This window comes from Oryzias melastigma, linkage group LG3, assembly GCF_002922805.2.
Source record: "Oryzias melastigma strain HK-1 linkage group LG3, ASM292280v2, whole genome shotgun sequence".
Taxonomy (NCBI): domain Eukaryota; kingdom Metazoa; phylum Chordata; class Actinopteri; order Beloniformes; family Adrianichthyidae; genus Oryzias; species Oryzias melastigma.
Genome location: NC_050514.1, coordinates 13,723,510 through 13,735,545, shown reverse-complemented (window position 1 = coordinate 13,735,545; position 12,036 = coordinate 13,723,510). Strand labels below are relative to the sequence as shown.

The 12,036-nt window shown below is 37.4% G+C and overlaps 1 protein-coding gene across 1 annotated transcript; it reads right to left on the bottom strand.

The window, feature by feature from the left end:
* Nucleotides 1–360: 360 nt before the first annotated feature.
* LOC112160779 (NTPase KAP family P-loop domain-containing protein 1) lies at nucleotides 361–10,007 on the bottom strand. The gene is made up of 5 exons (XM_024295570.2): nucleotides 9,993–10,007; nucleotides 9,337–9,516; nucleotides 6,017–6,304; nucleotides 2,668–4,098; nucleotides 361–534 (listed from the first exon to the last, which is right to left on the bottom strand). Exons 1-5 carry the CDS (start codon nucleotides 10,005–10,007, stop codon nucleotides 361–363), a joined length of 2,088 nt encoding a protein of 695 aa, XP_024151338.2.
* Nucleotides 10,008–12,036: the final 2,029 nt, after the last annotated feature.

Genomic DNA, 12,036 nt, shown 5'->3' with positions numbered 1-12,036 from the left:
TGAACTAGTGAGAGCAGCCGGTGAGAGAGGGCGGGACGCCCGCGCGCGTGGTATGGAAAGGCACTTATGAGAAAATCCGCGATTAATGTGTCAAAAAAATGTAGGCGTCAAGCACATGTCAGATTACTTATGTGATAATTTTATTTAAAGTTTAGAATAAATTTTATGTTGTGCGCAGAATAGATTTGCTGTGCGCAACGGGCGTGGGGGCAGTGCGCAATTGTGCACGTGCGCAGCTTAGACGGAACATTGCTTTTGACCTATGTACAAAACCCCATTAACATAAATGAAAATTGGTCAATTCCATCCAACTGCTGTAAATATCAGTGTTGAGGATGGGCACCTTTGTTAAGATTAGAGTTATTTCTGTGTGGAAACTCCCAGGAAGTTCATCTTAAAGGCTGACCATTCTCCAAAGTTCATACCCAGAAGGGCTTTAAGGTCTTGAATGTCGCCAAAGACCAATGCAGAGCCGTTGATGTTGTTGCTTCTTACAATCTCTGCGTACTTCTCGTCAAAATTCAATTTTTTCATCTGCAAAACAAACCAAAAAAGGCACGTTTACTCAAAAAAAAGCATGTTTTTCTGAAAAAAATAATGTTTGAAGTATTAAGAGTAGAGAATAATTCAAGTTCTCTTTTTTTCTCTTTATAGCTTATGTGAAAAAAAAGCCCTTATTCTATAATTTCTTTAACTTTATATTGAGACATCCCTAAATGAGACATTTAGTGTATTATAGGATAATTTTAAGGTTTTACATTTTAATGTCTTCTATTATTGTTTTGGCCAGTCTCTGTGAAAAAAAGGAACGAAAAATGACAGAAAACACCCTCATATGACTTATTTAGTTTATAATGATTTTATGACATAATAGTAACAGTAGCAGTTATGTCTTCAATTTGGGGAATATGTCTGAAAGTGCATAGAAAGAGCCACAGTGTCTGCATTAATGAGATTAAACAGTAAAGGCTAAAATGCAAAAATGTTGCCTGTTATTGGCTCAAGGTAATTTGTAGTTTTCCTTTGGTCTATAAATGAGATTTTCATTGTGAAAAATTTCAGCACCTGCTGATCAATATGGGGCCAAATTGAGTCATAAATATTTGAAACCCAAATTAAGCAAAATCGAAGCGGAAATATTGGTGTTAAGCTAAAAAAAAATAAGTGAATGAAACTTTCTGCAATTTAAAATAAGCTTAAGAGTAATTATTTTCAGCGTCGGATCAAAACTCATAATTTCAGCTTTAAATATATTTTTTCTTCCGTCTTTTTTTAAAAAAAAATTTCTTGTGGCTTCGAAATTTAATATTCCAGGTTTTAAACTTTTGGACCTGTTGTGGGGTGGAGCTAACACAAATGACCAATTAAAATCGACGAGGGCGGTATCCTTAGTTCTGGTGCATTCACTGACTCTGGGAACTTGGACAATAACGTGATGGCTGAAATTATCAATTTCTTTTTGTGACCTACCACATGGTGCTGGATGTAGACATTGATTATCACAAAATTTTTGTTCATCCATGGATTTTTCACAATTTTTAAAGATGAATCAAGTGTTTATGTTGTAACAGCACGTTGGTTTAGTAATTTGATGACTACAAAAAGAGGTTTTAATACTGTCTGTAACAAAGAAAGCATGTTTTGACATTTTTTTAGCCATTTTATTCAAGCATTACGACCTTTTTGATTCCTGCGTGACTGCACAATGGTGCAATGAATGCGCTAGAACGGCGTTTTGAACACGATAAAATTCTTCTTTTTGCGCCCATCGTGGAACAAAACAAGATAGTATGATTTTTGAGCAACATTTGAAGCGTTCGTAAAAAGAAGTGTTTTGGTTAGCCAATATGCCAAGCTTTACGCCTCTTTTCTTGTCGATTTATGACCCAGTTTAGTTCCCAGAGTCAGTAAAGGCACCAGGACTGAGTTTACCAATCACATTGAGTTTGATTGATCCTTCGATTTAGCCCCGCCCCCATGCCGTCAGAATGAGGCCAAAAGTTTAAAACCTGAAATTTTCAGATTCGAAACTGGAAAAAAAATGAGTTGAAAGTGAAAATAAGATGTGCAACTGAAAAAAAAAAATTGAAACTGAAAATTTGAAGCTGAAAATATTTAAGTTTGAATTGAAATTGCTGAAAGTTTCAGACACTTTATTTTTTATTTTTTATACAGCTTAACACAAATATTTCAACTCGAATTTTTCAAGTTTGTTTTATTTGGGTCTCAAATTTGTATGACCTTGTTTTCTTTACAGAAAAGAATTTTTTCACAATAAAATTGTTGAAAAAATGTACTTGCAGCTTTATTAATCTTATGGATGCTTACAAATGTTGCCAAAACGAATATTCATGTATCAGTAAAATGTTGGGTACAATATGAATGTACTAAATTCACAAAACCCCAAATGTTACACTATTAACAATTTTGAAATAAAAACACAGGTATAGTTTTGTAGTATTGGCTTTACTAGCTGGAAGCTATGACATTTAAAAATGTATGTTAATGTACTAGAATTATTGCAACCTATTTTTTTTTTTTTATTAGAGCCTCAAAGAGGATTTTCCAGTCATTTTGCCGTGTCGGATGAGAGAAATTGAGAAAGACAACATGCATAAATTCATCCAAAAGAAATTGGGTCAAACCTGAAGAAATGGAAACACTTACCTCTTCACATATTTCCTCTTTGGTCATGTTGCTGGTTCTTGTTAACGGCAGTTGGGGGCTGCTCTTCCAACCAGAATTTTTCAGACGGGTTGTGCTTCTGATCTGAGCCAGCTCCCTCTTAATTGACTGATCTAGATTCACTAATACCGATTGAATTAGCTCCAAGTTCCCAATGGTGAATCCAAACTCTTTCTCACCAAGCATTTTCTCAAACATTTCTGGATCTCCATCCTGCTCAAGGAGATCCGTAATCTGGGATCTCATTGCGTACAGCTCGTCCCTGCACTCATTGAAGACACCCAGTAACAGATCTGTGGGCGTGCCTGCACTACCAGTTTGATTTTTGTCTTCCACGATCTGAATGATCCAGCTGAGTCGACAGGGCCACTGGTTGGCTAAGACTAGCCATGCTCCAATGCTCTCGGGGTTGGGCAGCTTTCTATCTCTGGCTTTCATGATATACACAGACACCCAAGTAGAGCTGATAACTCTCTTCATGAAGATGGCATCGTCATCCATATACTGACTTAATCGGGTTTTAATGAACTCTATAATGTGAAATGCTTCTTTTTCCTCATCTATGAATTCAGTAAGTAGCTTGCTAACCTCTGTTTGACCCTGTGAGTCAGAAAAACTCAAACAACAGGAATTCGAACATTTCGATTTCCCGTCGTTTGAGTCTGTCTGATCCTCCTGATTTCCAAACTTCTTAGAGATCTGATCGTCCTTGACTCTGTTAAAAAAATCGGCCCTTGATTTTTCGTCCAGCACTGGGACGGTGAACGTAAGGGTTAGAATGCGGTTCAACAGCGCATAAGCTCTATCCTGTTTGGTGTAACGACCATTTGAAAAGTTTATTTTATCCAGAAGTACTTGAGGGTCCACCGCCAAAATGGATATAAACGGACTCTCCTTGTCTGAAAGCAGGATGTTCATGGCATCTAGAACGCTCACGATTTTTTCAGACTTGCAGTGCTCTAGAGTAGTGATTTTCAGCACAATACGAATCCTGCTCCCCTCAAACACTTCAATGAACTGGATGAAGCGAGACAATAACAAAATTTCCTTCCTGACAATATTCATAAACCCCAGCTGGCTGCTCAATCGGCTATTGTCCATTGCTCTCCTAATGTTCCCAACCTGGCTGAAGACCATGTTCTTCCCAACCTTAAAGCCAAATGTTGTCATAAATACTGCAGGGATTCCAAGTGAAGCAGCTAACAAGCCCAAAACCGCATCTTCCTCCTCGGATTCTTCTTCTTTCGTCGTGTTGTTGGGTTTTACTTCACCTTTGGGAAAATCCACAGTCATCAGGATTATCAAAAAGATAATGGGGATCAGAATCAGAGTCAGGGAAATCATCCAGAGAGGGAAGCAGAGAATCTCCTTGGGAACCCAGCGGTTTGATGGTTGCTCTGAATCCTGGGTTTTCTGGGGCAAAAAAAAAAAAAAAAAAAAAAGAAAAACAAAGTTACAGAAGAATTTTTTTGGGAGTGCTTCAGGAGTTAGACCACATTATTTTCACACTTATGTTATGTTGTTGGCGATATTGCTGCTATTTATTTGGAGATGAAATGAAATTTTTGCTAATGCCTAATACTTAATCATGTGTTAATATTGTTATTAAAATCTGGCTTAGGTTGTAATGCTAATGTGAAGGTTCTCCCACATTCATTCTTTATTCAACGCCTTGTCTATCTGCTTAAATTGTGTAATATTTCTGTCAAAATAAACTTTATTGATACACAGGCAGGTTACAAACCGCAGGAATAAACAAAATGAAAGGCTCAACAAATGCTGCCATATTTTACCAATCTGAACTTTACAGAAACAATGTGTCGCACCACTTCATCTGATATTTTACTTTTGGAGCGTGGTCACCACACTCAGAAGGCCCCATTTTAAAAATTGTTTTTTCTGCATATTCCCCCAGTTCAAGTATGGGCTGTCCCTTAGGTGTGAGTATGTGGTCATGCGAGGGGGAACTGTCTTGGGTGTATCCTGCCTTCATCCTAAAGTAGCAAGATTAAACTGGAGAAAACCCTGTGACCCTGCACAGTTCTGAGTGAGAATTAAAGCTAATGAAAATTATGTTTTTGTTTGTATTTAACATAAAAAGCGGACTATTTGATACGTGATGCAGTGTTTTGTCAGGGTAAAATGATAACACGCCACTAAGCTGGCTGAACCAACACCGACTTCAACTGAAGCTGCAAAGAAAACCGATATACAGTTTATGCTGTTTGTCACAATAGGTTAAATATAGAAAATATTTGGGCTATCTAATCTGAACTTCTTTTAAGCATAATCCCAGTGGATTATCACTTTTTAATCCACACCCAGCAGCCAATCAGAATCGAGTACTCACTTGGACCATTGTATAAAACCCTTTATGTGTTTCTGTCCTTTCTTTTTTGTTATTAGTGAAATTTACCATAAGAAGCAAAAACATAAAATAACAAAACAATTAATAAAACTGTAATAATTAATATTATTTTTAAGAGTAGAACAATAATCATCTAAAAAATATATAAACTATCATTACATGTATTGAATTGAATTGAACTTTATTCATATCCCAAAGGGATAAATGTATCTGTCATGGCACCAGAAAAAGTCAACATACCCTTATGCAATAGTACTATTTATGCTCTTTGTGCCACAATTCCCATGTGTATCTGTGACATAGAAACCCACAAGGGGGCAGCAAATATTAAAAGTTAAAGCGTATAGTACATAAACATATTCCAAAAGTTAAAATCCTTTCAATTCTGCAATAAGTGTTGAAAAACTCTATTTGTATAGTAGAAATGAGCTCTTCCTGGTTTGAATTTGTCAAGTAGAGCAAGTCAACATTGAAGTTAGTGGATTCTATTCAGGTGTTGGTTAACTGGTGTCACGGAAATTATACATTTGCTTATGTCTCATCCACTGCGTCTTGTTTTCTTATTGTCAGAACACCCTGATCACAATGTGTAAACATTTTGATTTCATTGGAACATCTTGTTCATGTTAGATATGGCATTTACGCTCCCGTCTGGAAGCTCCTGATTAACAGCTGATTGTATGACTGTATAAATGTGAGCGTCCTTCATCACAGATCAGAGCTCTGCAGACCTCTCCGCCATGCTCGCCAACGTGTACTTTTCTCTGCTCTGTTTAATAAACTTTCATGAAAACGTTTGACATTTCTTCATTTCATCGGATCAACAAATATTCCACCACACTGGATAGAAAACAGCCAATATTAAATGTGTACAAAAACCTACTGAGAGTATCTTTAGATAGTAAAAACTTCACAGTGGAATCTACTACATTTTTTAAAGTAATTTTAAATGGGTCCACAAACCTTCTCCTTGACTTCCTCCATCTCATCATGTTGAATTGTACGGAAAAGAACAATTTTCATCTTCCCAAAGCTGGACTGTATTTCCTCCAACAGCCGCATGGCTATCCCAGCCCACAGCAGGTCACTGCCTGCAAAATGCCAAGCACTAAAATCTACGAAAATGAATCGAAGTTTCGTGGTATTCGAGTTGTTCTTGGTCCATTCAGGTCTGTAAAAGAACAACCGAAAGAGAAACATAAAAAAGCCACAAATGCCAGAGTTTTTTGGCCTGCACTTGCATCCTTTGGCCTGCTCAGTGTTTTCAGTTTTTCCAATTTCTTTTGCTTCTTTGTCCATAGTTTCTGGAAAAACACAAACAAATAAATTGGACTTTATTTGGATGTTTCTGGATAAGGACATGGCTGAGAGCATGAATATCAGACTTCAATTATATTGAATATTTAAAGCAGTGTTGAGGTTTCTGAAACAACCGTGACATTAAATTCTACACCTGTACAAGTAAGAGTTCTTGAACAACAGGGTTTCTCTCATCTATCTAGCAGCAATATATCTTCCAAGGTTAAAACAAGAAATCATCCCTATCCCAAACGACCTTCAGAGCTACACAGAGTAACTCGTCTTGTCTGTGGCAGTCCTTCAGTACACCTGGTTCTCCTGCGCTCAGTCTGCTCAATGTCACGTCTCTACAAACAGACTCATTTTCACATTTCACTCATCGCAGACCACGTATTACATGCACGGTGAGCCCATTTATGACATTTGATTTGTTGTTTTATTTATGACAACCTATAAAATGTCACCAGATTTACTTCATGATATATGAAAAATGACAACATTTCAAACTATGTTTTCCAAAATAACTGCAAACCATATTTTAAAATTCATCCCCTTAAAGCTCCAACCAAAAAAGCACAAATCCACTTTCAGTCAGTTAGATGTGCAGAAAAACAGCTTCACTGAGACATGACAGTGTAGAATAAAGTATACAGTGTATTGTCATATTAAATCATAATTCATCTGTATACCTTCCATGTGTTCCAGGATCAAGTTGAGTCGATCCTGACATGAGCAGTAGAGGCCCACAGTTGCAGGTGATGAAACCATTGTCATGGTTTTGCCTAAGGCTTCGGCATAATTCTCATCTGAAAGCAAATAAACAAATTCTGTTTCCATTTGACAGTCAAACACAGTGGGCTAATGTTACTTTTCTTTAGTAGAATTGAAACCTAACAAGAATTTAAAAGGGAAAGGATTATTTGATCGGCAGCACCTTTTCAAGTCATTTTGCTCACTATAACTGAAAAGGCAGAATCTCTCGTGGACAGACTAATTGAATGCTATTTATTATTATTATAGACAGCAATTTAGATGAGAGAGAACTCAATTTTCTTGTCTTAATTGGAACTTAATGATGCTGAACTAAACTGAAATGACAGAGCTTTTGCAAGACAGGTGCTTGTGAAAATGAGCACTTTCAGTGATTCCCACATAATACTAAAATGATGTCCTCTGAAGAGTCAACTTTTTAACAAGTGGTAACTGTCCCTAAGTGTTGAATATTACACGTGTAGGAATTTGGATAAAAATGGTTCTGACAACAGTCATGGGTGACGGTGGGATCAATAGGGTTTGCTTCAGAGGCATGGGTGGGACCCCACATCCTCAAGCATGACCTTTACTTTAATCTCAGCTCCTGTGAGGTTTTACGACTGTGATTCAGCCACCCGAAAGACATAAACCCCCATGTGGCACCGAACAGGCCATCATGTTGTTCCAGCTGCTCATTCATATGCCCCAGACAGGCAGTTACTCAACTGATAAGGATGAAAAAAATGCTACCTGTGTGTGAAGATATTCACCGGGACATAAAGTCAGTGAGATTCCGCCTTTAAAATAACCAGCTAATATTTCAGTACTATTTCAGCCAGGGCCTTCTTGCTGTAATGCATGAACGATAACCAATACACCACTGTGCTTTTTTTTTTACTTTCAAGGTAATGCTAATTATGTGAAGTCTTATTGGTACTTTATGAAAGATGAAAGTGGAATAACTTTTTAACAGCCTGTGCAACATCAGCAACCACTGTGTCTTGATGGGATGCCATTTATTAGTTACATGTTTCTCATAACAAACTTTTAAATATTAGGTTTAATATATAAACTACAAATGCTAAATTATAGAATAAAAAGATTAGTTAAGTTTATACAAATGCTTGAAAAAAATTGCTCCAGGAAAGCAATGTTTGAAACCATCAAATAAAAGAATAGATGTAAAAAGAAGACAGATTTAAATAGTGTTTTCTGGATTCTTCATCCTCGTGTCATAGTTTTAACACTTTCAGAGATTTTTTTTTGCTTTTCTGGGATAATCATTCCGTGTAATCATTACGAGACTGCCTCGTCTTTGGATGAATTTGAGAGATTGACATGAGATAATGTTCAGGCATTTTTGCTTATATGCTAAAGCCTGTCAAAGAAGAAATCAAAATAAAACAGAAAGCAAAAGAAAAAGCAAGATCTAACCTATTGATAGCAGTTTCATGATGACTTTGGCTTCCAGATCACTCTTTTTGTTTCCGAGAATTTATTAGATGCTTCAGAGATAAGAACCCAGCAGAGACGACTTCTTCCTCTACTTCCTGGTAACAGAAGGACATTTTCATTAGAGAAAGAGGCAACAACAGATCAATAATCAAATAATTGATTACATTTATATAATTTTAAAGTGCTTTATATAAATACAACTTTACCGATGCGTATGTGAAAACACAGTTTACCCTTTTGGTTACATCTTAATACAACTCACAGAGCCTCTATGGGTAAATTAGGATAATAAAGTCTGTAAATAAAGTTATTTGATGTGAATTCCTAAATAATCACATATAATTGAGCAACTGTTTTGACTTAAAAAAAAACTGAAGAATCTTCTAAATGCTGAAAAATAAAAAAAACTCATAATGAAAACAGCTGTGATACTAAAAGAATTGTAAATTTCAGCGTCAGATTAATGAAATGAGCAGGTTTCTGTCCAGACGTTTCTGAAAGCAGATGATAGAGCGGAATACGACGTTCTTTTGAGAAAAGCTCTCATAAAGTGTTAAAATGATATATTAACATCTCATGTGCAGACTTGTTTTTGTAACTGGGTGAACATGTTCTATTCTTTTGGAATTTTTAAGTTCGGAGGGCCCTTGAAGCACTGCCTTATTAGGGGGAATTTGGTGCAGGAGGGGGTGTGTCTGATCAGAGACCCCTTTTAAAGGAACAGTAAGACGGCAGCGAGAAGGCAGAGAGAGGGGGAAAAACAGAGCCCAAAGCACCGTGGTGAGGGAATCCACCACCTGGGCCTGGAAGGGGGTCAGCAGGACAGCCTGCGCCGAGTCGACAACCGGGAGAGCGTGGCGAGGGAAGCCAGCACCGGAGCCTGGCCCTGAGAGCAGCGTGCTGGACTGGTCACTCGAGTGGAGCAGCTCAGGGGAGGGCAGTCCCAGAAGGGCAGCCTAGCCAGGAGCCAGACAGCAGTCAGAGGGGGAAGCAACAAAAAGCAGCTCTCTGAGCTAAGTACCCCTCTGTCACTACATTTTTTCGTTTTTTATAAACCCTGGGGATATTGTTTTAGTTGTCTGACCTAATTTTTAAATTGCTTGTTTTTATTAGTTTTATTTATTGTGTATTTTTATGGTTTTATGTAGCCTGACATTTTAGCTCAAAACACTTGGTGTTTTTTATCTCTGTAACAGAGGCTCCTGCTCCTGGCTCCAACACAGACTGAAGACGGCTTTCCCTGCTGGACAAAATTGTCTTTCAACCTCCCCTTTTTTTTTTCTTTTAGAAAAAATAACTGTTGTCCCGGGTCATCTGTCTCTACACAACTCCAAACCTTTTTCGGCTTCCTTACATTTTGACTCCCAAACGCGGATGAAAAGGGTTAACAGATTTAATCTTTATTAGCAAAGGAGTCAGAGGCTGATCTGACGGTAAAGTGATGCATGGTGGTTCTGATAAAGATTCAAGTTTGGGACAATTAACAAATAATCTCTTATAAATAAATGAGTCTTTTATTTATTTATTGTTTTTGCAAAGTACATCGAACATCTTACAAAATTCACACGTTAAAACAGAATTTTAATCAGCAGATGTGAACAACTTCAATGACAAAATGAAGTTATTCAAATGTGCTGATTAAAAAAAAATGTTTTGCACTTTTTTATTCTACTTTTAGCATTAAAAAAGTGCAAACAAAAGTAAGGAAAGGAGGAAAAAAAAAACAGGAATGCAAATGAGGAATATATAAATTAACGTATAATTTATATAAATTATTTTGTAAGAATTGGTTGCCAAATCTTACTTAACAGTCCTGGTTTATATTTCCTGCCAGATCTTATGCGCTCGACTTTAGCCACAAACACCCTTTTGTTTAACCAGGAGACTTCCATTGTAACAAAATGAGTTTCTTTGCAACTAAATGATTCTGTAGTGATCAATTATTATTATTATTATTTTTATTAAGTACAAATTAATTCAGAAGCTTTGAAGATCATTAGCCTTGGAGATTTGACTAAGTCTCAGGCATCCATCCCCTTCGGGTTGGGCGAAGGCAGTCTTGAATATTGTCGTCAAATTTTTAATCAATTCTCAGTGATTATGGCTTCATTTTAACTCTACCTAACAAACTTATTACATTATTTTACTGAAGGTTTGTGATGCTTTTCATCCATCCATCTTCTTGGCCGCTTCTTCCCTTTCAGGGTCGCGGGGGTGCCGGAGCCTATCCCGGCTACTGAAGGGCGAAGGCGGGGTACACCCTGGACAGGTCGCCAGTCTGTCACAGGGCCTCAATCATACACCCATTCACTCTCACATCCACACCTAGAGACAATTTAGAGTCACCAATTAACCTATGAAGCATGTTTTTGGACGGTGGGAGGAAGCCGAAGTCCCCGGTGAAAACCCACGCATGCACGGGGAGAACATGCAAACTCCACACAGAAAGGTCCCAGCCGGGAGTCGAACCGGGGCCTTCTCGCTGTGAGGCAAGAGCGCTAACCACTGCGCCACCAGAAAAAAAAATGTTATAGGAAAATGCCTGCAAATCAGTGAACTTGCATGGAAAAAAAGGATTCTTGTTATTCGTGTTAATTATCAACCTGTTCATCTAGTTCATTGTAAACTGAGTGTTTTAAATTTGTTTTTTAAACTTCAACTGATTTCCCTGCAAGACACTAACAACCTGACTTTCATTTTAATCAGCTTTATGTGTTATTTGTATGCTACAGCCTCTATAGTGTGTTTATAAAAGCCAGAAGAACAGAACCCCCGTCACACAGATTTGCCTTATTGGTAGTTATTGATATCTGCTTGATCAGACCTACCTGGATGCTTCCAAATTACAGGTCCTCTGCAGTCACTTCTATTCAGACCAATCAGGGAGAAGCAGCTGGATCTGAAAAGTGGAGCGATTCTGCATTTATATCTTTCACCTCAGGAAAAAAGGCCTTGATCATCATGGGGTGTGTCTCCAGACCAGGAGGTTTTTCAGGTTTATTTCAAGATTGATTTTAAGCTTTTCAGTTGAAGGAAGTTTCCTTGTTCTAAACCTTTTTCAGCTCACAGAAACATGTGACCACTTCATGACTTCTTATTGGAGCCTGCATGAAGTTGGCATGAGATCCACATATCTTTTGTTGAATTCCACAGGTTAATTAAGGCACCAACTCACAGCGAAAGAAAATTCCAACGGCAAAAATACCAACGCTTTCGGTTTTTTGTCCTGATGTAACCGTCAGAGCTATGAAAAACAAGTTGTTCTAGTAATCACATCTATTTCTTATAATTCCCTTTACAGTATTTGCTTATTGCTAGCGTGCAAGCTTCTTTTCAAAATTTAAAAAAAAATCTGCTTTACAACAAAAATCGCTCTCAAACATCAGCAAATAATTTACAACTGAGCAATGCAAGAAAGTCCTATTTTTCTGAAATTATTACCAAAAACTCCCATAATGCTCGGGCCTTATTTAATA

What these genes read in the sequence shown, in the direction of transcription:
- LOC112160779 (XM_024295570.2), bottom strand. An exon ending in TGGTGGATTCCCTCACCACG is followed by an intron (nt 6,305 to 9,336) that starts GTGCTTTGGGCT and finishes AACACTGAGCAG; the next exon opens with GCCAAAGGATGCAAGTGCAG. An exon ending in TGGAGGAAGTCAAGGAGAAG is followed by an intron (nt 4,099 to 6,016) that starts GTTTGTGGACCC and finishes TTTTTGCCCCAG; the next exon opens with AAAACCCAGGATTCAGAGCA.